Raw genomic sequence first — 26,192 nt, 5'->3', positions numbered from 1 at the left:
TGAGCTAAGACCAAAATAACAAGAAGCAAGCAATGTATCTAGAAGGGTTTTCTAGGCCGAGGGAAAACAATACAAAGACCCTGTGATAGAAACAGCCATGGCTTATTTATAGAAAGAAGGCCAGTGTGTTGAGAGTGAAGAGAGTGATGTAGAAGGGTAGGTGGTGAATTTGGTATAGTGGGCCAGCACTTATAGGGTCAGGTAAAGATATTGAATTTTATTCTAAGTGTGGTTAAATGAAAGAGAGACATGATCTGATTTACTTTTTAAGAGTTCATTGTGGCTGCTATGTGGAGAATAGACTGTGCTATAGAGGAAGCTGGGAGATCAATTAGAAAACAGTTAACACTGGTTCAGGTAAGAGAAAATGGACAGAAATGGATAAAACTAAAATGGGTAGATGTGTGGAATATATTAGGGAACAAGACAGCTGACAGGACTTGCTGATAGATCTGATATGAAAAGATAGGATTTGGGCCCTGGCTGGGGGCTCAGTTAGTTGGAACTTTGTCCCATACACCATCCCCGCTTCCTTTCTCTCTAAAAAAAAAAAAAAAAAAAAAAAAAAAAAAAAAAAAATCAATAAAAAACCATATCCTCGGGTGAGGATTTTAAATAAAAAAGGTTTTGGGTTGAGCAAATGGATAGAAGATGGTGTCACTCAGTATTTTAGTCATATTAGATACCTGAAATGAGTATAGTTAAGTAATGATAGAAATTATATTTTTAAATTCTGTAATCTTATGGCAAAACAGAGAGATCTCTAGAGAAAAAAAAAGACTGGATTCTCAGAAACTCAGACTAGAAAATTACTCTGGCATGTAAGAACAGTAGACATTTTATTTTTTTTAATTAATGATGATTAGGAACCAAAGCATGGAAAGGCATTCTAAAAGTATTAGGACCTATGATTTGTGCCCAGGGCTCAGTCTTGAAAGCAGATAGGCATGAGCCTATCAACAATTTGCCCATTAATAATGGTGCATAGAATTCATTAGAACAAAGGGCATACTTTTCGACAGAATTGCCACTTGAAAATGAAATTGGAATTGGAAGCTGGGGTGTATGAATGTCTTCATATCAGATATTTTTCAAATTCTGTATGTTGAGTAAAAGACTACCTGATCAAAGAATCACCTAGTCACATGAATTATAAAGTATTGGGTTAGGAGTTGAAAGATTTAAATTCTGAATCCAAACCCCTTAATAGCTGTGTGACGGTGACAGATTGTAACCTCTGAGCTTCTGTTTCCTTATTTGTAAAATTCTTGTCCTGCGTGCCTCACAGAGCTGTTTAAAAATCCCAAATAAGATCATGAATGTCAAAGTACTTTGAAGACTGTGAAGCGCTGAATACCGCTTGCTTGTGAGAGAATGCTTATATAGCTTAAAGCTTTTAACAAAAAGGACCTTGGACTTTTTTTTTTTTTTTTTTTTTTTTTTAAGAAGACCAGGAGGATGTGATGGGGGAGTGTATGGGTTGTACCTCTACTGTGACTCTTGAGGTTATCTTTCTACTAGGCTATAGAACTCAACTGTACATACCTATTCTCAATGGCTTTATTATTCTTAACCCAAGTGCCTTGTGAAACAGGACTCCAGATACATTTAAATGCTATAAAGATGATAAAATGTACAAGCAAGTGTGGTTTTGCTCTTCCATTAGGTAGTTAGAACTTTATCCCTAGCCATAATGTCAAAATGAAAGGCAGGAAAATATGGTTAGTATTTTTTACTTTAGTTTTTTCCCCCTTTACTTGACCTTTGGGCTGTGGAGTGGGAGTTTGTTTGGTTTACTTGGGAATATCTTTTTCTTAAGAAGTGAAATTTATAAACATCTAGAGGCTTGCTAGCAGTTGAAGGCAACTATTGGTCAGCAAGAGAATGGAAGGGGAAAAATAGGTTGGGGTGGGAAAAGTAAAGGAATAGGGAGGAAAAACATATTTGAAAAAAGAGGAAAAGCTTAAATCATTTCAGAAAGTCTCAAGTTTTTTTTTTAAATAGGTATTAAAATTTGAGGTGATTAAAGAAGTAGGGATTGGTCCTTAGAGAGGGGCATAAGTAAAATTAGGGAAAGATGGAGGACATGTCTATAGTAGGTTAGAAGGTAGAATAGAACAGAGGTTCTATAGAGGTTAGAAGGTTAGAAAGGAAAAGAGAAGGTACTTTGTAGAAACATGGTTCCTTATGAGGATTTACAGCCTCTCTGAAGATATGCTGGGTTACTATGGTAGTATTATTTTTATTTAAAATGTACTTTTTTACTGAAGTATATGAAGTCAGTCTGTTTACTCTCTCCCTTTTCAAGTAACCCTAGTGCTATGTAATTCCCATCAACCAGGAAAAATATTTTACCAACAAAAGCTGGACTCTTCATTACTGAGAAGATAAGGGCTGAATTCGTTGGCTTTTTTTGTTTGTTTGATTCCGATTGCAGTATTGTCTGTTTGAAATACTGCTCTGATATCGATTTTTCAAAGCTTTTCTAATTTACTTTTTCCTCTGAATTCATTGTTTTTGAAAAGTTTTTTCAAAAAACCAAACAAGTAGAGAGATCGTGACAAACACCTTCAGCTGAAGCCCCTTTTTTTTCCACTTTCTCAGTTCTTTTTCCCACCCTTGCTCCCTAGAGACAACCTATTACCATAAATGCAGTGTGCATTCCTCCAGCGCAGTGTGTGAAATATATAAATGTGTGTATAAATATATAAATAAATTCTATGGAAGTCATTTTTTTCAGTTATTCTTGTTTTTCAACATCTATTCATCTGAATATGTATAGATCGAGGTCCCTCATTTTAGCTGTTTTATTTTTATTTCACTGTATTACCGTTTCACAGTTTCCCCAAATCCCTTTGGTGGATATATAAATTGTTTTCATTTTTTGCCATTAAAAACGAAACTCTAGTGAACAAAAACCTCATACATATCCCTTATGGTTTTCTCCTCCCCTACCTCCTCCTTCTTCTCCTTCTTTTGGTTGTTACTGCTTTGGTGTTTTGATTCTGTTCTAAGTATTTTTTTTATTTGAATTCTTCCACTTGGTCTAGCACTTTGAGGAGAAGGAGGGATCATTTGAGGGAGAGGGAGTTATGAGGAGAATCTTCCACAACTTGGAATGCAAATCTTTTTTTAAAATTAAATTTATTGGGGTGACATGGTTAATAGGATCACATAGGTTTCAGGTGTGGATTTCTATGTTATAAGAACTGCATATTGCACTGTGTGCCCACCACCCAACAGTCTTCTTTTACTAGGGCCAGAGGCTCTGAAAATTTCTTTTCCGATGGATTCATTTTGGAATATGATAAATTTGGCAACCCTTGCTTGTTAATATTTTGTGATTTTATTGTCTCATATGCAATAGCTGTTTTTCATAGATGTCTATAATTACTCACCGTTTCCCCTTCTCCCCTCTGTTTTCTTTCACTACTTTTTTTTAACTCCTACAATATTCCCTGCCCACTAAATGTAGGCCTAGCTCCAATCCAGTTCATGCAATTCTTTTTTTTTTAATATATTTTTATTGATTTCAGAGAGGAAGGGAGAGGGAGAGAGAGAGCCATAGAAACATCCATGATGAGAGAGAATCATTGATTGACTGCCTCCTGCATGCCCCCTACTGGAAATTGAGCCCTCGACCCAGGTATGTGCCCTTGTTTGGAATTGAACCTGGGACCCTTCATTCTGCAGGCCAATGCTCTATCCACTCAGCCAAACCAGCTAGGGCAAGTTCATGCAATTCTTGTGTCACCGTATAAGTTCATCATGATCCAAACATAGTCGATATTTATGAAGAGTTCTTGGAGCATTCTTAGCCAAATTAAGCATTTTAAAAATATAAACATTCACCTTAGATTAGAATTATTACAGGTAAATTTTAATCTGGGACCATATGTTTCAATGACCAGTGTTTTTCACTTATAATTTTTTTCTGGAGTCTTTAATCCACTATACTTTTATTCATTATTGTGAGGCTTAGTATATTTTTAATTTTTATATTCCATATTTCCCCTCCCACTTAAAGGTGGATTCTATTCAGAGCTTTGAGCAGTTGGAATACTGAAGTGTTACAAATGAAAACTGTTACTCTTCTCTAATAATACACTCCGCCAGCTGCAAGTATTTGTGTAGGAATTCCTTAACTAGTTTGGGCAGCCACCTCATGTATCCTATATAATATATTATATAATATAAACCTATATGATCCTATTAATAACCATGTCACCCCAATAAATTTAATATGTCTGGTCATCCGGTTGGCCATTCAACCAATCAAAGTGTAATATGCTAATGATATGCTAAAGCCACTCGCTATGATGTGCACTGACCACCAGGGGGCAGATGCTCCAACCAGTAGGTTAGCTTGCTGCTGGGGTCCAGCTGATCAGGAGTGAGCAAGACAGGCTTGACATGCTGTCCCTCCCTGGCTGGCCAACCTCCCACGTCCCTCCCTGGCCCCAATCATGCACTGGTGGGGTCCCTCGGCCTGGCCTGCACACTCTCGCAATCCGGGCCGAGGGACCTCCCCTCCAGTGCACGAATTTCGTACACCGGGCCTCTAGTGAATATATATTAATGGTAGCTTCACCTCATGACTGTATCAACAATCTTAAGACTTTGAGAAGAATTTATGTGCTACATATTTTTAAAAACAATTGATAAAACTTAAAATGGAAATCTTAGTAATAAATATAATTGTACAACATGAGATAGCTGTGTATTTTTTTTCTAAGATTTATTATGCCTTAAGAAATGGTTCAGGTCACAAGTTATTCTGGTTGGAAAGTAACCTTTAGATTTAGGCTTACTCCGACTTTAACTTGTCACCCCGTAGACTTTCTTTAGTGAATTGTCCTCCTTATGCCATTGTAATCACTAAGTTTGAATGGAGTTCCTTACCTGCACTTTATCACATCAGTCCCACATTGTATGCTGTGTAGAAATGTTCCTATTTTAAATATTTCTTTAGAAAAAAATTATATTCTTGTTTGGAATGCTAACACCATGGAGTTTTGTTTTCCCTTCTACTCTTGAAACTCCATAAAAATTTAGTTCCTAACTAAAAAATAATTTTTTTTCTAACTATAGTTTCCTTCTTGGGCTATTTCATCTAGATATACAACAGGAGCCTTTATTGTTTCTGTGTTAGTAAAAATATAACGTGAAGAACTTCTTGAAATTATATTTTATTTGCAACATTTTTAAAAACCTGTTTTTCTGCTTATAAAAGTAAAACATGCTTTTTTTTTTTTTTAAGAACTGAAAAATAACAAAAAGTATAGGTAAAAGAAGCAATCACTCAGTCTTCATGCTGTATCTTATCAGGCAGTTCCCACAGTGATTATGCCATTGTGTACCTGCACCAGCAATTCAGGGGAGTCCTTGTGTCTCTGGGCTCTCCCAGCATTGCTGTTAAAACAGGCACTGCACATTTGTTAGGGGAAATATAATTTCATTTTTATCAACTTTATATAAATCTTACCTGTGACTCATTAATATTAATAAGAACACAAACCTGAAACCTGTTAGTAAAACAAACTTTATTAATTTTAACATATAGAAAGAGGAAACTTTGTTTTTTGGAGTGTATGGAGTTACTGTTTAATCTTTCAAGGATAGAAATCCAAAAGAAAAGGAAATTAATTCAATAATTTATTAAATAAGTATTTATTTCTGGCCTTCCATGTGCCAGACACTGACGGGTGCAGCAGCAAAATAGACAAGAGTCTCCCTTCTTACATTCCAAATACAATAAGGTAGATGACTTTAAGTGCTATAGAAAAAAGTAATGGAGGAGTACTACTGGGGCTATAGGCGTGGGGATTACGTTTTTTAGTGTGTCAGGGTAGGCCTCACAGAGATGGTGACCATTACGGAAAAACCCAACAGTGGTGAGGGTGTGTGCTAAGAGAATATCAGGGAAGAGTCGTAGAGAAAGGCCAAGTACAGAGCCCTGAGACAGGAACGAGCCTATTCTGTTTGAGGAACGAGAGCAAAGAAGGGCAGTGTGGCTCAGGAGAATGTAATTGGAGATGAGGCAGGAGAGGTAATGACGTCCAGATTGTGTTGGGCCTTTAAGCCATTGTCAGGATTTTGGCTTTTACTCGGAGTGAGATGGGAAGTCATTGGAGGTTTCAGCAGAGGCCACAATTAAACTAAAACAGTAATACCAAAATATACTTGTATCCTGGCTTTGCTTTTCAGAAGCTTTTGTTTATTTCTTACAATACTTTGGGTATTCAGTAATGGCTCCTGGTGGGTAGTCATACAGACATAGATTTAAATGTTTGTGTCTGTATTGAAAATATTCTTGAAATACAGATCTTAAGTGTTATTGCATATAAACTCAAAGAAAGCAAGTATAGTAAGAAAGCCTGTCTGTAGGTATTCATTTCTGAGTAGCCCTACTCTGTTACCCAGTTCTCATCCTAAATTGTCTTAGGCGGGAAATCAAGGGTGTATTGTGCAAGACATTTATTTTCTCTTAGACATTGGAAGAAATAAATAGATATTATTTATAATAAGTATTAAATATATTTAGTAAGTAAATACGTAAATAAAACTTAAACACACACACAGTTGACCCTTAAACAATGCAGGGTTTAGGGGCACCAATTCCCCCATGCAGTTGAAAATCCATGTATAACTTTGACTCCCCCCCAAATTGAATTAATAGGCTACTGTTGACTGGAAGCCTTACTGATAACAGTCAGTGGATACATATTTTGTATGTTATGTGTGTATATACTGTATTCTTACACTATAGTAAGCAAGAGAAAAAAATGTTAAGAAAATCACAGAGGGAAAAAATACTGGAGTATTTTTGAAAAAAATCTGTTCATAAGTGGACCCAAAAAGCATGTTTTACTTTTATAGTCAGAAACATGCGATTCGAAACTGTGTTGTTCAAGGGTCAACTGTATGTACACTCTTAGATTATTTTAACATATGTTTTGAACATTTTAATTATGAAACATAACAGAAATACACAAAACATAATTGTATAAAGATTAATTATAAAAACAAGTATCTATATAACCACCAATAGGACTTAGAAATATGTCATTGCTACATCCTGAAGAAGCTTGCTGGGTGCCTCTCCTAGCTTATAAACCATACTTTTGCTCAGAGGTATGACTAGTCTGACATTTATGATAATTATATCCTTACTTTGTGATGTTACTATCTAGGTTTCATTGCAAACCATATAGCTTAATTTTGTCTGCTTTTGAACTTTATATACATGGAATAATACTGTAAGTGTTATTTTGTGTCTTCTTTCAGACCTAATAGTATGTTTGTAACTTTCATTCATGTTATTATATAGAACTGTAGTTTAATTTCATTGCTATATAGCATCATAGTATTTGAATATATGTAGCCATTCTAGGGTTGATGATGTTTTTGGCTGTTATGAATACTACTGCTATGAACTTTTTTTTTTTTAATGTGTGCTGATGGAAATGTGCAGGAGGAGTTTCTCTGGGCCATATTTGAGAGTGAAATTGCTGGATCTTTAGTTTTATTAGTTAATAAACCGTTTTTCCAAAGGGTTGTACTAATTTGTCCTACCAGGAGTGTGAGAGTGTCCCTGTTCTTCCTAATCCTTACCAGTATTGTCAGACTCTACATTTTGCTAATTCTTTGGGCCTAAAAATGTTCATTCTAGCAAATTAACTGAGAAACCAAAACTTTAAACTTGAGAGAGAGAGAGAGAGAGAGAGAGAGAGAGAGAGAGAGAGAGAGAGAGAGAGAGAGAAAGAGAGAGAGAGAGAGAGAGAGAGAGGACGCAAAGGACTAAAGGTTTTGACTTTAAGAAACATAGATATTCTGAGCATTTTTATTTAAGTTTGATGATAACTTCTGCCTAAGGAGTAGTTACTTACAAAGTCTTAAAGGCATGTTATCTGTCTATACCCTCAGAAGATCAGGAACCTTGTCTATTTTTTTTGGGATGTATGTGTGTTTTGAAACCACTATATCTCAAATAATGCCTTGCACAGTTAGTGTTCAATAAATATTAATTAAATGAATTCAGCCTGACTCTTGCTACTCTTAAATCTTCTGATCATGATTGTCCTATTTTAATATTAGTAGTTTAAGACAATTTTTGGTGGGGGCTCATTCCATTACTGATAGTAACCAGATTTGGTTTACCAAAATAAGAGAAATTCATTCCATTACTGATAGTAACCAGATTTGGTTTACCAAAATAAGAGAAATTCATTTGTACCAGTGTAACAGTTAAAGATAATGTTTACATTTTCAGGAAAAGATGCCATTTTTAAGGAATTATCCCTAATATATGCAGTACTTCTTTTCCTGCAAAAGAGAAGATAGCACCAGAATTTTATGCCTACATGAGGCTCCTGAAGCCTTGCACCCGTATTCCTGTTTCTATTTTGAGTCACTTTGTAGGATATGGTAGATTATTAGGTGGAGCAATGGTGGTGTTTAGCCGAGTTATCTCACCAGTCTTCAACAGGAACCTCAGTGTTAAAACTGTTTATCAAAACCATAGGAAACATGGCTTTGTTTAAATGCATCTTGTTTTGGTGTAATTGACCTACAGAACATTTTTTAAAAGGGTATTTTACATAAAAACTTCATAGTAATTCTTTCAATATTTTGTGAGGGAGCTGGCAAAAGTGATCACTCTTCTCATGTTATTGTGGGGCAAGCCACTTATTTCATTTTGCTACATTCGTAGGCCAGTTCATTAGAATAATTAGCTTTGGATTTTCCTGACTTTAATTTCTAAATATTATCTTTTTGAAAGATCACTAAAAAATAGAGCACACAGGACTACAGATATAAGAATGGTAATTTGACTTGTAAATCCTAGCAAATGTACACCTGCTTTTGTAAGATTTCCCCGTTGCAAAATAGCCAAAGTAAGGATTTGTATGAGATTCAGAATCTAGTTAAGTCTGATTCATCATCTCTATTTCCAACAGAGATTTCCTGTTAGACAAGACAAATTGGTCTTCCTACTACTGACTTAACTTGGTGAGTTTTCACATAGTTTTATTTTAAATATAGTTTAAGATGAGGAAAAAAAGAGGAATGCAATGCATAGAAATACTTACCATGACTTTAAAAAATGCACATCTTCAGTGCAATCAATCTATTGTTTCATTTCAGTGCAAATGGTATGTAAAGTTGGAAGTCAAAAAAGGTAAGCATGTAGGGTGGTATTTAAAAAAAACACACGAGCATTACAAACTGTGAAAGAAACACTTTTATAAGTGCCTTCAAAAGAAGTTTTATTCTAAATATTTATCCCTGGAGTAAACTAGAGTTATTCTTCTGGTGACTGTTATATACAGATAGGATTAGGCTATATAATGATGGTGGAGAGGAGAAAAGATGTTTGGATTTAAATTTTTAATCAACAGTTGGTAATGCATGATTTTGAAACCTTAGAGTAAGATTATGTTTCTCCCAAGAAAAGATCTTCAGGGAAATTAGAATTGCAGTTTAGAAAAGGAGGTACCTTAAAGCAATTCATGGGCTTCATTTTACTCTATAAAAGGAGTTTGATGTTGAGCAGATTGCCTTTGTTGTATGTACTCTTAGAACCCATCTCTTTGTGGGTAACTTTAAAAAATCTTTCTACCATTCTGGCTAGCATCTTAAAACTTTGACTTTGTGGTATGAGATTCTTGCCTCAAATGCTTAAGTATGTTTTTAGAGTGTTTCAATGGGCAAAACAGGTGTTATTGCTTGTTTCTAAATTCTGACACAAATCATTGGGAGTCAGGAAATTCTGGTAAAGCCGACTTTCTGTCTAACTTTCCCTTATTTTGTCTGCCTGTGTGTGGTTTTACTTTATTCTTGTGTCATGAATTTTGGAATGAACATTTAAAGCTGAGAACTTCCTGCCCATCCTTTGTTCCATTTATTTTAGTTAGAACCTTACCATTTACATAGAAATGGACTTATTTTCATAACTTTAGAAGAAGAGAGAATTTATTTTCTGCCAGTATTTGCTAGGCAAGGAGCATGGGTTCATGTAAACAGTCATCAGATTTCTTTAGTTAAGACCATAGTTAAAGGAGAAGATAAAAGCATATGTATACCTCAGTCTCTTATAGTTAGAGGGAGGTCTAGGTGTCTCTCATAAAGAGGTAGCTCCAGAAAATACTGAATTCTGTTAAAATAATTCTTTTTTTAAACTAGATAGTATTACAGTAGTTCATGCTGAAGAAAATTGATTGCCCATGTATTAAATATACCAAATCCTCTGGAGTCATAGTGAGCTTTTTCAGCTTCTAAGTTAATGAACTTATTCCAAATTGTATACCTTAAGACGAACTTAGCCTTTCTTCTTTGATATGCATTCTTTGGGCCCTTTCTATAGCCAGATTGTGTTAGCAAGAAATATTTTTAAATGGCTTGGCTAAAGTATAGATGGCCAAAGAGAACCACATGTTGAATTTGGCTTCTATAAAGGCTAGAGGAACCTGTGGGTTATGCAACCTCTCCCTATTTGTTTCATAAAATGACTCTTGTTTTTGAGGTCCTTGCAGATTGGACACACTTGAATTGCATTAGGGCCAAGCCTTTCATCTGTTTACTATTTGGATTTTATAAGGTTCCTCATAGTTGTAGTGGAAGGGAAAGGGTGAAAAGCCTTTCAAATCTCAAAACAACTTTGGGAATATAATTATATAGAAATAGAATCTTCTTAGCCATAAGGTTTTCTCTCTCTCTCCTCTCCCCCTCCTCTCCCTCCTTCCCCCTTCCCACTCCTTCTTTCTTTTTAATAATTCTGTTCCAGTTCTTGTTTTAGAATAAATTTTCTCAACCTAGAGGAGAAATCTTTGATAACATGTGGGATGTGTTAAAATCTTCATCTTTCCTAACTTTGCTCTTTGTGGCCTTAGAGATTTTCACCCAAGCCATTCCGTTGAATTAACATGTTGTTAAAATTTTTGAAAAGATTGGAGTTGCTGATTGTTTAGTTTTGCCTATCCAACTTCATTTCTAAAGGTGTTTTCCTTTGGAACTGAGATCCACTTTGAAGTGAAATAGCCCTGTTATAATCAGATTTGTTTGCTGATTTGGATTCATGTCGTTCTATTTCAGACATCTCCCAAATGATGGATTTTGAAAGTGATGTGTGGAGAAGCTTAATCTGATGAACCCTATCTGCCTTTTTAAAAAAAGCAGTTGGAGGAGTTTTTCTTTTTCCTAGCAGGGTTCTAATTAAGAGCAGCACATCACCTGATGCTTTTAAGCCAGGTCTTGTGAAATCTGTGGTGGTTGTAGCCATGGTTTATTCTGCTGTGTCCTCCATCCAAGCGGAGACAGGATTTTTTTCTTCCATTGTTTTGTAGATGTATTTAGCTCAATAGTAATTTGTATTTAAATTAAAAGCAAAAATAAAACTCAAAAAGTCATTTTAAGGTCTAAGGAGACACAGTTCTACAAGGCTATTGAGTTGCATCTGCCCGTCTCTTTCCAGGAGAGACCTCTGCACATGGAGCAGAGCATGCATTGCATTGCCCCGGGACGTATTTTTGGGGTAGAGAATTAGGCTATTTATGTCTATGTCAACAACTCGAACATAATGGATAGTTTTCAGTGGAAGGGAATGATTCCCCAGACCTTAACTTAAATTGGCAATACATTTTTCTGCTCTTTGATTATTTTGCTACCTGGAAAAGTTGTATCCAAAGTGAAAATTATTCCATATTTTAACCTTTGAGCTGGCTGCTAAGGTCTCCTTGGGGACAGGGACACTTTGTAGTTATTTATAACCTTAGAAAAGGGCAGTACGACTGTAAACAGCCAGCACACACTGAGGTTTGGGAGTTGGTTGGGAGCATTTGTTGGTTATCTCACTATTTTCTATGAGTTGAAATTCATGTACCTTCTTGTTCATTCTGACTTTGTCTGGATGAGCCTTACTAGCCAGGCTAGTCCATAAGACTCTGTCTTATAACACTTAGAGTGAGGAGAAGAAGGAAAAATAACCATTTCAGGTACAAAAGCATATCTAATCCTCACAATCATTTTAGATTCTATGCTTGTCTAAAAGATATCTGTAAACTGGAAGATCTTAAAGGTATTGACAATGCATACATAATACTATGCTTGTTTCTGAGTTTTCCTTATATACAACAGTTGCAAGAGCGTTTTCCTTATATACAACAGTTGCAAGAGCAGTTCAACTCTTAATTAGATAAATATTTGGCTGTGGCAGAAAGTATGTTCTACATCTTAGTCTGGTATAGGAAAAACTTAGTTATGTATCTAGATATGTTTTAAGGTATGTATTTGTGTGTACATATATTTTTATATATATTTACATAATAAATAAAAATCTTAGATTTTTTTTAATCAAAGAAGAGTGTAGTTTTGGAATGTATTCTTTAAAATTGGTGTGAGATCAACTGTTAATTTTCTTTGTTTAATGTTCTATTGTTTTAAAAGTATGCCTGGGTTCCTATGCTGTTATTCATTCAGCAACGCCCAAACTTTAACATTTTAACTAGAGCTCGTTAAGGAAAAGCTAGGATTTCAAGACAGTGAGTCTAGTTATTCAACAATTTTATTAACAAATATTTATTTACTTTTTAATACATTTCTATTGATTTGAGAGAGAGAGGAAGGGAAACATAGAGAGAGATAGAAACATTGATGAAAGCGATGATCGGCTGCCTTCTGCACAACCCCCACCCAGGATAGAGCCTGCAACCCAGGCATGTGCCCTGAACGGGAATCGAACCGAGGATCTCTCAGTGCATGGGTTGATGCTCAACCATTGAGCCACATTTGCCAGGAACAAATATTTATTGAGTGCCTACTATACCATTAGGCAGAGGGGGATGCTCTTCTCTCATTGAGCTTAACTTCTAGTGGGGAAGACAATAGACAAGTAAAAAAAATTAAAACGATAATTTCAGATGGTGTTAAAGAAGAAAATAAAATAGGGTAATATGAAGAAAGGAATGGACTAGAAGTGGGCTTTAGATCAGATGGTCAGAGAAGACCTCTCTGAGGATATTACATTTGATAGAATATCTAAAAGACAAGAGGGAGCCAGCTATGAAAAGAACCGAGGGAAGAAAGAGCTTTTCAGGTAGAGGAAAGAGCCTGATGTGTTCACCAAATCGAATTAATGGCCTGAGTGGCTGGCATGGTGCTTGAGAAGGCTAAGTGTTAGATGAGGTCAGGGAGGTGCAATGAGGCCTTGGCTGTGATGACAGAAGGTACATTTTATTCTGATAGCAGGGGAAGCCACTGAAGAATTCCTGTCTTGTCTCTCATAAGATTTAGAAGCCGTCTCATAACTTAGAAAAATTATTTGTAAATGCTGCTTATTCCTTTAAAATTTTTAACTTATTATTTGAAAAGGTAATATAGTCACATAGTTAAAAATTCAGAAAGTACAAAAGGGAATACAATGGAAATTCTCCTTCCCAACCAAGTACCCAGTTTCTTTCCTTAAAAGTAACCAATGTCTCTAGCTTTACATATACTGTATATAGCTTTTAAAAATATATGTTAAAACAGATAGCTTTGCCTCTTTAAATAGAAAGAGCTTCCTCCTTCCTTTTTAAAATTTTTAAATTTTTTTGTTAATCCTTACCCGAGGATATTTTTCCATTGGTTTTTATTTTAATTTTATTTTTTTAATAAATCTTTATTCAGATTATTACAATTGTTCCTCTTTTCCCTCCCATAGCTCCCCTCCACCCAGTTCCCACCCTACCCTCTGTCCTTACCCCCTCCCCACTGTCCTCATCCATAGGTGTACGATTTTTGTCCAGTCTCTTCCCACACCCCCCACACCCCTTCTCCCCTCCCCAAGAATTGTCAGTCCACTCCCTTTCTATGCCCCTGATTCTATTATTTCACCAGTTTATTCTGTTCATCAGATTTTTTATTCACTTGATTTTTAGATTCACTTGTTGATATGTATTTGTTGTTCATAATTTTTATCTTTACCTTTTTCTTCTTCTTCCTCTTCTTAAAGAATACCTTTCAGCATTTCATATAATACTGGTTTGGCGGTGATGAACTCCTTTAGCTTTTTCTTGTCTGTGAAGCTCTTTATCTGACCTTCAATTCTGAATGATAGCTTTGCTGGGTAGAGTAATCTTGGTTGTAGGTTCTTGCTATTCATCACTTTGAATATTTCTTGCCACTCCCGTCTGGCCTGCATAGTTTCTGTTGAGAAATCAGCTGACAATCGTATGGGTGCTACCTTGTAGGTAACTAACTGTTTTTCTCTTGCTGCTTTTAATATTCTCTCTTTGTCTTCTGCTCTTGGCATTTTAATTATGATGTGTCTTAGTGTGGTCCTCTTTGGATTCCTTTTGTTTGGGGTTCTGTGTGCTTCCTGGACTTGTAAGTCTATTTCTTTCACCAGGTGGGGTAAGTTTTCTGTCATTATTTCTTCTAATAGGTTTTCCGTATCTTGCTCTCTCTCTTCTTCTGGCACCCCCATAATTCAGATGTTGGTACACTTGAAGTTGTCCCAGAGGCTCCTTACACTATCTTCATATTTTTGGATTCTTTTTTCTTTTTGTTTTTCCAGTTGGGTGTTTTTTGCTTCTTTGTATTTCAGATCTTTGACTTGATTCTTGCAATCCTCTAGTCTGCTGTTGGATCTCTGTATATTATTTTTTATTTCAGTCAGTGTATGCTTAATTTCTAGTTGGTCCTTTTTCATATCTTCGAGGGTCTCGCTAAATTTATCGGCCTTTTCTAGAAAATTCTTGAAAAACCTTATAACCGTGGTTTTGAACTCTATATCCAGTCATTTGCTTTCCTCCATTTCTTTCATTTGTGATCTGTTTCTTTGTCTCCACATTTTGGCTGCTTCCCTGATTTGATAGAGTGGCTTTGTGTTCTAGGTGTCCTATAAGGCCCAGTGGCTCAGCCTCCCCAGTTACCTGAGGTGGACACTCTTGGTGCACCCCTTTGTGGGCTGTGTGCACAGTCTTGTTGTAGTTAAGCCTTGATTGTTGTTGGTATCACTGGGAGGAATTGACCTCCAAGCCAATTGGCTGTGAGGATCAGCTGTTTCTATGCTGGGAGAACTTCTGTGCTGGAGACACCCTTATGAGACAACACTTGCAAAAGCCTCTGTGCTCAGCTTGGATGGGGCGGAATCTCAGGGCGGAGCAGACAGCAATGGCTTCCTGTCAGCCCTGCCCTAAGAGGCCCCTGGGTCTCAGTGTTCCTCGGTAATCACTGCAAGCCACCTCTGAGAGAAAGCCACCCTCGAGTTTCGCCCGCTGCCAGAGAATCCAGTTTCTCCCCGAATGAGCCTGGGTCCCCAGAGTCTCGCCCGGAACTGGAGTTCAGAGCAGTCGGGAGCTTTTGTCTCCCTCCTGCTTGAGAAAGCCAGCCGCACACTCAGTTGCCAGCCCTCTCCGCGCGTGCGCCTCCCTATCTCTGCCTTTTGCAGCTCCTCTGAGTCTCAGTGTGCTTTTCTCTTTCCTTCTAGTTGTAGAATTTCCACTCAGCCAGCCTTCCTGTGGTTCTGGATGATGTCTGTTTTGTCTTTTAGTTGTAGTTTTGAAATTGTTGTGTGAGGCAGCAATTTAGGTGTTTACCTATGCCGCCATCTTGGTTTCTCCCTCCATTGATTTTTAGAGAGAGTGGAAGGGAAGAGGAGAGACAGAGAAACATCATGGGTTGCCTCCTACACACACCCCGACCAGGCCCAGGGATCAAGCTTGAAACCAAGGTACATGCTCTTGAGTGGAATCAAACCTGGACCCTTCAGTCTGATGGCCAATGCTCTATCCACTGAGCAAAACCAATAGGGCCCTCATTCCTTTTTATTAAAAACAGATGCTTATTACATTGCCTATCTGTATCATAATTTAATCTCATCCCCTGTTCATAGACTTTTAGGTTGTTTCTATTATTTTGTGATTACAAATAGTGCTATAGTGAGAAACATTTTATATTTATCACTAGAGGCCCATTGCACGATATTTGTGCAAGAATAGGCCTTCCTTCCCCTGGCTTCACTCCCAGCCACCTGGGAGCCGGCAAGTCCCCGCTCCCTGGCTGTCCAGAGCTGGCAAGTCCCTGGCCCCGGGCCGCACGGGAGCCGGCAAGTCCCCGCTCCCGGCTCACCCAGCAGCCGGCAAGTCCCCACTCCCAGGCTACTCGAAGCCGGCAAGTCCCTGCTCCTGGGCCGCCTGGGAGCCGGCAAGTCCTCTGTTCTGTCTGAAGTACCACTACAGTAGCTCCCTCCACCGTCCCCCTTACCTCATAGCAGGCTTCACTCTGCTCCGGGCCTGCATATGCAAATTAACCTCCATCTTTGTTGGGTTAGTTTGCATACTCACTCTGATTGGCTGTGGGCGTAGCGGAGTGATGGTTAATTTGCATGTTTCTCTTTTATTAGGTAAGATATTTATCATATAGTAGGGTAAATTTCTAGAAGTGGAATTGCTGGATCAAAGAGTATATGCATTTTTTATTCATTCTGATATATATTTCTCTTCATGGAGATTGTAACAATTTATGCTCTAATCAGAAATGTTCTTCTTACCCTGGGCAAGTATTATCAAACATTTTGATCTTTGCCAACTCACTGGGTGAATCAATGTGCAGTTTAATTTGCATTTATGTTATTATGAATGAGAGTTGAACATATTTTCACATATTTAAGAACCATTGGTATTTACATTCCTCTAAACTATTGGCTGTTCTTTGCCCATTTTTCTTTTAGGCTGTTGGCTTTTTTCTCATTGATCTTTAGATTCACTTAATACTAAATACCTCTTAAAGATTTCAAAAACAAACATAGTGTTATATGTCAGTTTATATCTCAATTTTTTAAAAAAGCAGTTATCTTTAACTTATAAATTTTGTTGTTGTTAATCCTCACTTTAGGATGCTGTTTTCCATTGATTTTTAGATAGAGTGGAAGAGGAAAGGAGGGAGGGGAAAAGGAGAGAGAAAGAAACATCAATGTGAGAGAGACACATTGATTGGTTGCCTCCTGAACGTGCTGGACCAAGGCAGGGATTGAACCTGCAATCCAGGTACGTGCCCTTGACTGGGAATTGAACCCGTGACCTTTCCATGCACGGGCTAATGCTCTAACCACTTAGCACACCAGCCAGGGATAACTTACAGATTTTATAAAGAACATGATAAGGGACATAAGAGAAACCAGATCTTTCCTTTGCTGATTGAGGTCTCTCTTTGATGACTCTTAGTTTTATTTTAAGAAGTATCTATAAATTTTAAAAAAGTGCATTTAGTATTTGGTTATACTAGATTGAACTAAAAAAAGTTTACCTATAATAAATATTCAAAAGTCATTCAAACGTTGCAACAGAGAAAGTCAGTATGACCTATAATAATCTGTCCTTGGGGTAATGAGAAAGAAGTTATTACCTCCTGGGCTGTATATGATTGAAGACACTATAACAGAAGAAACACAAACCCTCCTTTGAAGTCACATCAGTTTCGCAAAAATGAGTATACCCAAATCTTTCTATAGTTTAGTTTCTTCTTTCTCTCCCCCTCCCTTTCTCTCTCCTTCCCTTAATTGTCAACAATCCTTTTGGCTTCTTCTGTTTGGAAAATGCAAACGTCTCTCAGATTTAAAATAGTTATGACATTGGGATTTTTCCTTACTTGGAAACTGTACAAGTCTTTAAACCAAAAGAAAAAGAAAGTGACAGGCTTTTAAAAAGTCCCTAATAAACCATTCTTTGACAAGAAGCTATGTTCCCAGCCATCTAACTTGTGCATGTTTGTGTATTATGTTGAACCACATGAAATTGCCCGTATTTGGCTATTTTCAGCCCACTGAACAATTACATGGATCTATCTACTATATCCACAATCTTATTCCTGTAATTTTAAGGCTGATGGATAGAAGGCTAATGCATAGATATCATGTGTGGATTATGCCTGTTTTAGTTGTTGGTTAAAAAAAATTCTCTGAATGATTAGATTAGATTGAAGATGGAAGAATGCTTGTAGAGAATAAAAGAAAGATAAAAATAACTGTATAAATTGTCTATGTAACATTTATCAGAGACTGTGCTAGCCTAGCTCTGTGTATACTGCAGGTTAAACTATTGCAACACTTCCCCCTGTTGTATCCTGTAAGAATCCTGGTTATGTAAGAGTTTAGTTCAAATTACTGATTTTTGTCTTCAGAATAAAAGAAATTATAGCCAGTCTTTTTCTCCATGTAGAATGAAGATATACTTAATACTGGATGAAAAATTCACTTTACCAGGGCTGAAACTTGAGAGTGCCAGGTTAGGAGTTTTTGGCTTTGTTTATAACTCATTTAAAAGAACAAATTAATTATTTTCATTACATTGCAAATCTAATATACTCAGCACTGTTCAAAGGGCTCTTTTAGAGATATGTGAAAGAAACAAACAGAAAAGTTAGTGGACTTGAATGCAATTGGATAAATGTTTCAGCCATCAAAGTATTTTTAAACATTTGTTGTTGTTTTTTTAAAATATATTTTATTGATTTTTTACAGAGAGGAAGGGAGAGGGATAGAGAGTTAGAAACATCGATGAGAGAGAAACATCGATCAGCTGCCTCCTGCACGCCCCCCACTGGGGATGTGCCCTCAACCAAGGTACATGCCCTTGACCGGGATCGAACCCGGGACCTCCAATCTGCAAGCCGACGCTCTATCCACCGAGCCAAACCGGTTTCGGCCATCAAAGTATTTTTGCTGAATGCCTTGTTCCAGGCAGGCTGCTAGGTGGTGAAGGGGATACAAGGAATAGTTGCAAGTTCCTTTTAAGGAACTTAAAGTCTACTAGAGGCCACAGAAGTGTTCATAAGTATAAAAGAAGGCAGAAAAGAAGTGCACTGTGTATGTTCAGTGAAAGTATCTGCATCATAATACCTGCTAGGAAACATTCTGTTAGAGATTGTTATTAGTTGCTATCTGATATTACCTTCATTGGAATTTGAGCAATTTTACAGTTGACAGGTATTTTAAGTATATTTCTTGGTCTACTCAGAAGAGGTGTATCCTCACAGATCAGGATTTAATAGAGTGAACAGAAAAATAAGTGGTGGTATATAACAGATATGTTCAGCCTCAGAGTTGTCAACATACTGGGAAGTTTTGCTAAGCTTTGGAGAATAAATTTCTCATTTGAGAACTTGACAGTTTGTCCTAACTTGTTTGAAGCCGGGAACAATATATTTTGGTGCTAGTTGTCTCCTACACAGGTTCTCAAACCATGACCCTCAAATAGACCTCCTCTTTTCTAAAGTTGTTTTTCTGCTGGGTATCTGCCGAAGTTGGCGTAAAGTGCTGGAGAGTTCATGTAACACCAGGCTGCTTTGCTGATCAACACTTCGCCCATGGTGCCTGCTATGAGTGAAATTAATTAGACTTGTGCTATCCTAGTCAATTTCCCTCTCAGCAGGTTGTGTGGTTAAAGCTCCTCAGAATCTAAGGCTGATTCTGCAGTTCTTTTAGCTACCAGGTTGGACATTTTTTAAAAATTGGAAGAAAGGTGATATTATTAAAAAACACACAACAACAATAAAAAGACTTGGCTACAAAATGAGTGAGAAGCAAAAAAGAAAAAAAAATGGCCAACACTGAAGTAGTATTTTTTTTTTTTTTCTGGTTGTAATAATGGACTGTGGTTCAATAGCAACAATTAAGCCATTAAAATAAACAGGTTTTTAAATTTGTTCTTTTCTTAGACCTAGAGAATTCTTAAGTTGTTAATTATTAGATAAATTTGAAGTATTTTTAAAACTTTAAGATAAACTCAAATTAGTATGTTATGATTGCTCAGGATAGAGCTGAGTCTGCACCCCACACCTCCAGAGCCAAATTTTATGCTCTTAACTAACATGTAAATTTCACATCTTTTAAGATTTTGAAATTTTATTCTGGCCTCTACTGGCAGTAATGGTAACTGGGATTTGTAAAACTGCTTTTTGGTGATTTACTCATTGCTAGACAACCAGTTCTGTGAGAATGTGTTTTCCCTAAAGTGCAAGCCTACCTTGATCATAGGTGATCCAGTATAGCATTTGGTCTCTTTTCTTGATGTTTTCATGGAATCAGGAATTGCACCAGCCAAGGAGGCTCAAATGCCAATGCAATGCTTAGTTTGCTAGCTTAAGTGAAATAGCACATCATGTTTAAGATTGTTAACTCCATCTCTGATTATATGGGATGCTTTCGTTGTAAATGACTGTAGAATAGTGTTTAAAACCAGTGGGGACTCTGGTCAGACCAATGGTATTACTCTGTGAGGGTAATTACTCCCCCTCCATGATCTTCTATAATAATAATAAAAAGGTAATATGCTAATTAGACCGGATGTCATTCCAGATGTCCTTCCTGATGAAGCCAGGGCCAGAGGGAAGCCAGCCCGGGTTCCGGGTGCCTGTGGGCAGCCCAAGGGAAGCCAGCCTGGTCCCGGTTGGGAGGCCAGAGGAGGGAAGTAACCCAGGTCCCGGGTGCTGGAAGGAAGTCGGTGCCAGCAGCCAGGGGAAGGAAGGCCTACTCTTGCATGAATTTTCATGCATTGGGCCTCTAGTTATTACATAAGTGTCAGTGACTGTGTATGAGTTGAGTGATTTTTTTTAAAATTCATTTATACCTATTTCTTCAAATGTTTTGAGGCAGTTTCCAAAAACACTTAACATAATAGAAAAGAATAATCAGTTGAAGGAATTATAGTAAAGGGAATAACAATGTTAAGTAAATAATAAAGCTATTATAGATTGAGCAGTTGAATCTGTATAGACTATAGCATATAGAACAACCTATAGTTTCAAAAGATAGGTCACAGATTTGTCTCAGGGCTTCTTAATAGCCAAGCAAACAACATAATCCTATATAATAAAGAGGTAATATGCAAATTAACCCTCACTGCCCTCACAAGATGGCTGCCTACGACCAGGCTGGCAGAGGGGTTAGTGAGGGACAACCAAACAACTGAACAAGCAGGCTGTGTAGGGCGACCAGGCCGGCAGGGGGGTTAGGGAGGGACAACCAAACGACTGAACAAGCAGGCTGCGTAGGGCGACCAGGCCGGCAGGGGGGTTAGTGAGGGATGACCAAACGACTGAACAAGCAGGCTGCGTAGGGCGACCAGGCCAACGGGGGGGCCGTGAGGGGCAACCAGGCCAGCAAGTGGGGCAGTTGGGGGCAACCAAGCTGGTGGTGGGGGCAGTTAGGGGCAACCAGGCCAGCAGATGGGGGCAGTTGGGAGCAACCAGGCTTGCAGGGGGAGCAGTTAGGGGCAACCAGGCAGGCAGGCATGTGAGTGATTAGGAGCCAGCGGTCCCAGATTGGAGAGGGTGCAGGCTGGGCTGAGGGGACCCCCCGCCCCCCATGCACGAATTTCATGTGCTAGGCCTCTAGTAAGATTCATATTGTCTGTCCATAGCTAAAAACAATCCAGTATTTAGGAAAGAAATTTCTTCCTTGGGTATTATAAACCAGATAGTGTGTGATATAATGGAACACATCCTTACTTTATCCCTACAATTAATACAATATATTTAAAAAAATAAAGCAGAACAGTACAAAGAATAATACACACTCAAGTAGTTATCATCCCAAATTCAATAGTCATTTGTATTGTTGTATTTGCCTCAGGTCATCCTTATTTTAAAAGATATATGAGATTGCCCTAGCTGATTTGGCTCAGTGGATAGAGCGTCGGCCTGCGGACTGAAGGGTCCCAGGTTCGATTCCGGTCAAGGGCACGTACCTTGGTTGCGGGCACATCCCCAGTGGGGAGTGTGCAGGAGGCAGCTGATCGATGTTTCTCTCTTATCGATGTTTCTAACTCTCTATCCCTTTCCTTTCCTCTCTGTAAAAAATCAATAAAATATATTTTAAAAAAAAAAGATATATGAGAGATTAACTTGAAATGTCTTATTTTCCCAGCCTTATTGTTCTCCTTTGGTCTCCCATCATGAATCTGATGCATAGCTTGTCTTTTTTTTTTTTTTTTTAACTTCTGTGTGCATACACCTGTAGATAATACATCATCTTAGATTTGTATAAGTAATGTACTACACATAGCATTACAAAAGTTGTTGTTTTTTTATTAGCATTGTGTTTGATCTCATCTCCATGGTGGTGTAGAACTAGTTAATTAATTTTAATTCTAAAATATAGTTTTCCATTATATAGAAACTAGAGGCCTAGTGCATGAAATTCGTGCACAGGTGGGGTCCCTAGGCCTGGCCAGCAATCAGGGCCGATTGGGGCCAGGCTGATCAGGGCCCGGCCAGAGAGGAGGCGATGGTCGCCAGATGCACTGCCACCATTGTCGGTGCCCCACCACCATGTGGTTCCCCACCTCCCCGCCTCCTCCTTCCCTTGCCACTGCACCGCCACTGTGGCAGGTGGGCAGCGGGCCGATTGGGGCCTGCCAGCCGGGGGGAGGGACAGGGCATGGGAGGTTGGCCACCAGCCCCAAGGATGGAGCTGGCCCTCGGCCCCCCTGGGAAAGGGGCCGCAAGGAGGGGCCACGAGAGGTTGGCCAGCTTGGGGAGGTTGGCTGTGGGAGCACACTGACCACCAGGAGGAAGCTCCTGCATTGAGCATCTGCCCCCTGGTGGTAAGTGTGCATCATAGCGACCAGTCGTTTTGGTCTCTTAGGCGCACACACACACACACACACACACACACACACACACTAGGGGCCCGGTGCACGAAGATTCGTGCACGAGGGGTGGGTCTCTCAGCCCAACCTGCACCCTCTCCAATCTGGGAGCCCTCAGGGGAGCCCTCTCCAATCTGGGAGTTTCTGTCTGTCTTTGCAATCATATGAGCAAATTGTCTGAGACCCCAACCCAGTTTGGTTTGTTGCTCACAGAATAATAGAGGCCTTTTTTTTCTTTGCTTCATTGGTGGAGATTTCCTGGAAGTTTTAGGATATTTTCCCTTTAATTTTTCCTAGACACTCTGATTTTACTTATGTCTCTTACCTTTGCTTTCCTTCCATCCCCCAGCGCAACAGTAACTTGCTCCAGGCTCACTTTGCTCTAGTGTCTAGGAGATCCGTCTGCCACCAGAACTACAATTCCCAGCATTCCTGGTGCTCTCCGCGCTCTGAGTTTCTGCTTTCAGTCCTGGGGCTGCTACCAGAACTACTACTCCCAGAATTCCTGGTGCTCCCTGTGCTCTGGGTTTTCCCTTCCTGCTCTGTCTCCATCCCATGGCCTCCCACTCTGCCAAGTCCTCCAAACAGCCAGCTCTCCCTCTCTGCTCTCCATCTGGTGGCTTGGGGAGCCAAGTTCACCAAGCCACTCCACTCTCCGCCCAGTGCCTATGTATGCAAATTAGCCCACCATCTTTGTCAAGTTAATTTGCATGCTCACTCCTGATTGGCTGGTGAGCGTAGCGGAGGTATGGTCAATTTACATATTTCTCTTTTTTGAATGGATTTTCAGTTTGCTTCTAGTTTTTTCATTGTTATAAACAATGTGACATTGAATACCCTAGTCTATGTCTTCTTGTGTCCATGTGCAAATTCTCTAGATCAGTGATTCTCAAAATGTGGTTCCAGGACCAGCATATCAGGATCATGTGGGAACTTGGTTAGAAATGCAAATTTAGAGGCTCATTCCAAACCTTTGAATCAGAAACTCTGAGGGTGAGGCTCAGTAACCAGTTTACTAGGTGATTCTGACACACACTAAAATTTGAGAACCACTATTCTGGTGCAGTATTACAGTTAAAGGTAGAATTGCTGAGCCTTAGTGTACACGTACACTCAACTTCACAAGATATGGCCAAATTCCCATCCAAATATACTTTCCCACCAATAGTGTATGAGAGTTCCCATATCCCCATACACGGTTTGGTTGATTTTTTTTTTTTCCTCCTGCAGGTCTTATAGATGTAAAATGTTTTAGAGCGATTTCCTTTCTTCCTCCCTCCCTCCCTCCCTCTCTCTCTCCCTCCCTTCTTTCCTTTTTTTAAAAAAAATATTTTTTACAGAGAGGAAGGGAGAGGGATAGAGAGTTAGAAACATCGATGAGAGAGAAACATCGATCACCTGCCTCCTGCACACTCCCCACTGGGGATGTGCTCACAACCAAGGTACATGCCCTTGACCGGAATCGAACCTGGGACCCTTCAGTCCCCAGGCTGACGCTCTATCCACTGAGCCAAACCGGTTAGGGCCTTCCTTCCTTTTTTTGTTAACGATATTTTTGTAAGGTAGATGGCCTTTTTCTTAATGATTTTATAGAAACAATTTACATACCAATTCATATATTAATGAAATTATTTCTTTGTCATGCATTGCAAGGAGCTTTTTTTTTTTTTCCAGTTTGGCTTTGTGTATAATACTTAAAAAATTGTAACCTGATTCACCCATTTTTTGAGTGGCATTGGAGGGGAGAATTTTTAATTGAATTTGATTTACTACTGGGACACCCTGCTAAGATGTATAGCAGTTATTTGAAATGGTCTGAGGCTTATGACAGAGGTCAAAGTTAGAGAGATTTGGGGAATATTTTTATAAAGGCAGAAATTTGACACTGTTGGGATTGATAAAATTTCCATGAAAGAGAATGTTGGGAAAATTGAGAAAATGACTGAGGATTAAACCATATGGAGCAATAGTGGGGGAAGAATATCCAACAAAAGAGATTGAAGAATGTTCATAGAACAGAGAGGGCAAGAGCAAGGAAAAGAATCTGGAAAACTGAATAGTGATGGAGTATAAGTGGGGAGAGATCTCTGCTTCACAGAAAGTAACACATGTAAGAAAGGGGAAAATGTTGCCCTTCAAGAGAGCAGCTAGCAATGGGTTGAGGAATAGAAACCTACTCTTCATTAGTTTGTACTGAAGTATAAGAGAAGATGAGACAGTAGTTCGAGAGGTAACAAGGTCATTTCCCCTCAGGAGTAGAGTATTTGTGTCTCAGGTGAAGGAGCTGGTGGCATAGTGTGTGTGGTGTTCACTATGCTGTCTCCTCTTCAGGCAGCCTTTCCCTAGATGTACTTCATATGCCCATTGAGTAAATTCATTCAGTAAGATAATGTTAAGTATTGTGCAGAGGATTAAAATAGGGTGCTGTAATTGTTATTAGTAGACTATATTAGATTAGGCGATCTTCTCCAAGGTTAACACTTAAGTTTGGGATCGGACTTCTAAGTAGCTATTTGAATAATAAGAGTAGAGAATTTTAGGCAGGAGACAAAGTTTCCAGTCTTTGTCTAGACTAGAAGGTCAAACAGAAATAGTAGGATCATGTGCCATTAATCTAAAACATCCTTTTGCTCCTTGTGTCAACCAGGGTGAAAAGAAAACAGAAATCTTTGTCCTCTGACTTTGGAAATCTTGTTTAACCTTCAAACTGGCGATGTCAAGGGTTCCAAGTCCTCCACCTCCGGCAGAAATGTCGAGTGGCCCTGTAGCTGAGAGCTGGTGCTACACACAGGTAAGTTATGTTTTCACCCTGTAAATCTTTGCATTTTGGGAGGATTTGATGGGCGAAAGGAATAAGATTTCTTTCTGCATTGGGTTTTCTGCTTTCTCAGGGACATAACTGCCAAATAGTAGATAGATATTTGTCAGCTTTCCATTCCTTGGTTCTCCAAGTGGAATCTGAATACCTTAGTCCACGGTCTTTCACTGGAGATTAAAAGGGGGAACTCTGAAATTAGATCCACTTACATCCTCCTTGATGGAAATGTGTTCCTGTGTTGGGCAACTCAAAAGGAAACCAGGTTTGAGATTTTCGACCCCAGGTAGTCGCATCAACATCTCAATTGTCAAACACTGCTCTGAACAAAGGCTCCTTACAGGTATGGCTTTGTCATCTGCTTTCCCACTCCTGTCCATGTTTTTCCTACTTTCCATTCAGTATTTCTCAGAAGCTGAGAAAAGTTATGAAAGCAGTTGGTCACTGTGAGATTTCTTAAAATGTGGATGCGGGCCCTGCTGGTGTGGCTCATGTGGCACATGCCCAGGTTTCAGGCTCAATCCCCTATGGCAGTGGTCAGCAAACTGCGGCTCGTGAGCCACATGCGGCTCTTTGGCCCCTTGAGTGTGGCTCTTCCACAAAATACCACGTGCGGGCGCGCACGTACAGTGTGATTGAAACTTCGTGTCCTATGCACAGAAGTCGGTTTTCGGCTCTCAAAAGAAATTTCAATCGTTGTACTGTTGATATTTGGCTCTGTTGACTAATGAGTTTGCCGACCACTGCCC

At 38.8% G+C, this 26,192-nt stretch overlaps 1 protein-coding gene across 5 annotated transcripts in view; it reads left to right on the top strand.

Annotated features, from left to right (window-relative positions):
• SPOP (speckle type BTB/POZ protein) overlaps nucleotides 1-26,192 on the top strand; it is a 74,565-nt gene that overhangs the window by 28,171 nt on the left and 20,202 nt on the right. For 2 of the 5 annotated variants that reach the window (XM_080680580.1, XM_080680582.1), the window contains 2 exons: nucleotides 8,961-9,012; nucleotides 25,276-25,419. In XM_080680580.1, the coding sequence (XP_080536706.1) occupies nucleotides 25,342-25,419 (78 nt within the window). In that variant the 5' untranslated portion in view covers nucleotides 8,961-9,012; nucleotides 25,276-25,341. Of the gene's footprint in view, nucleotides 1-8,960; nucleotides 9,013-16,900; nucleotides 17,028-18,197; nucleotides 18,264-25,275; nucleotides 25,420-26,192 lie in introns of those variants that run through there. The other 3 variants (XM_080680583.1, XM_080680584.1, XM_080680581.1) reach the window with 3 other exon arrangements.

This window comes from Plecotus auritus, assembly GCF_963455305.1.
Source record: "Plecotus auritus genome assembly, chromosome: 7".
In the NCBI taxonomy this organism is placed as follows: Eukaryota; Metazoa; Chordata; class Mammalia; order Chiroptera; family Vespertilionidae; genus Plecotus; species Plecotus auritus.
Note: the sequence above shows the minus strand (reverse complement) of the source record. Positions and strands in the feature narration are given on the sequence as shown.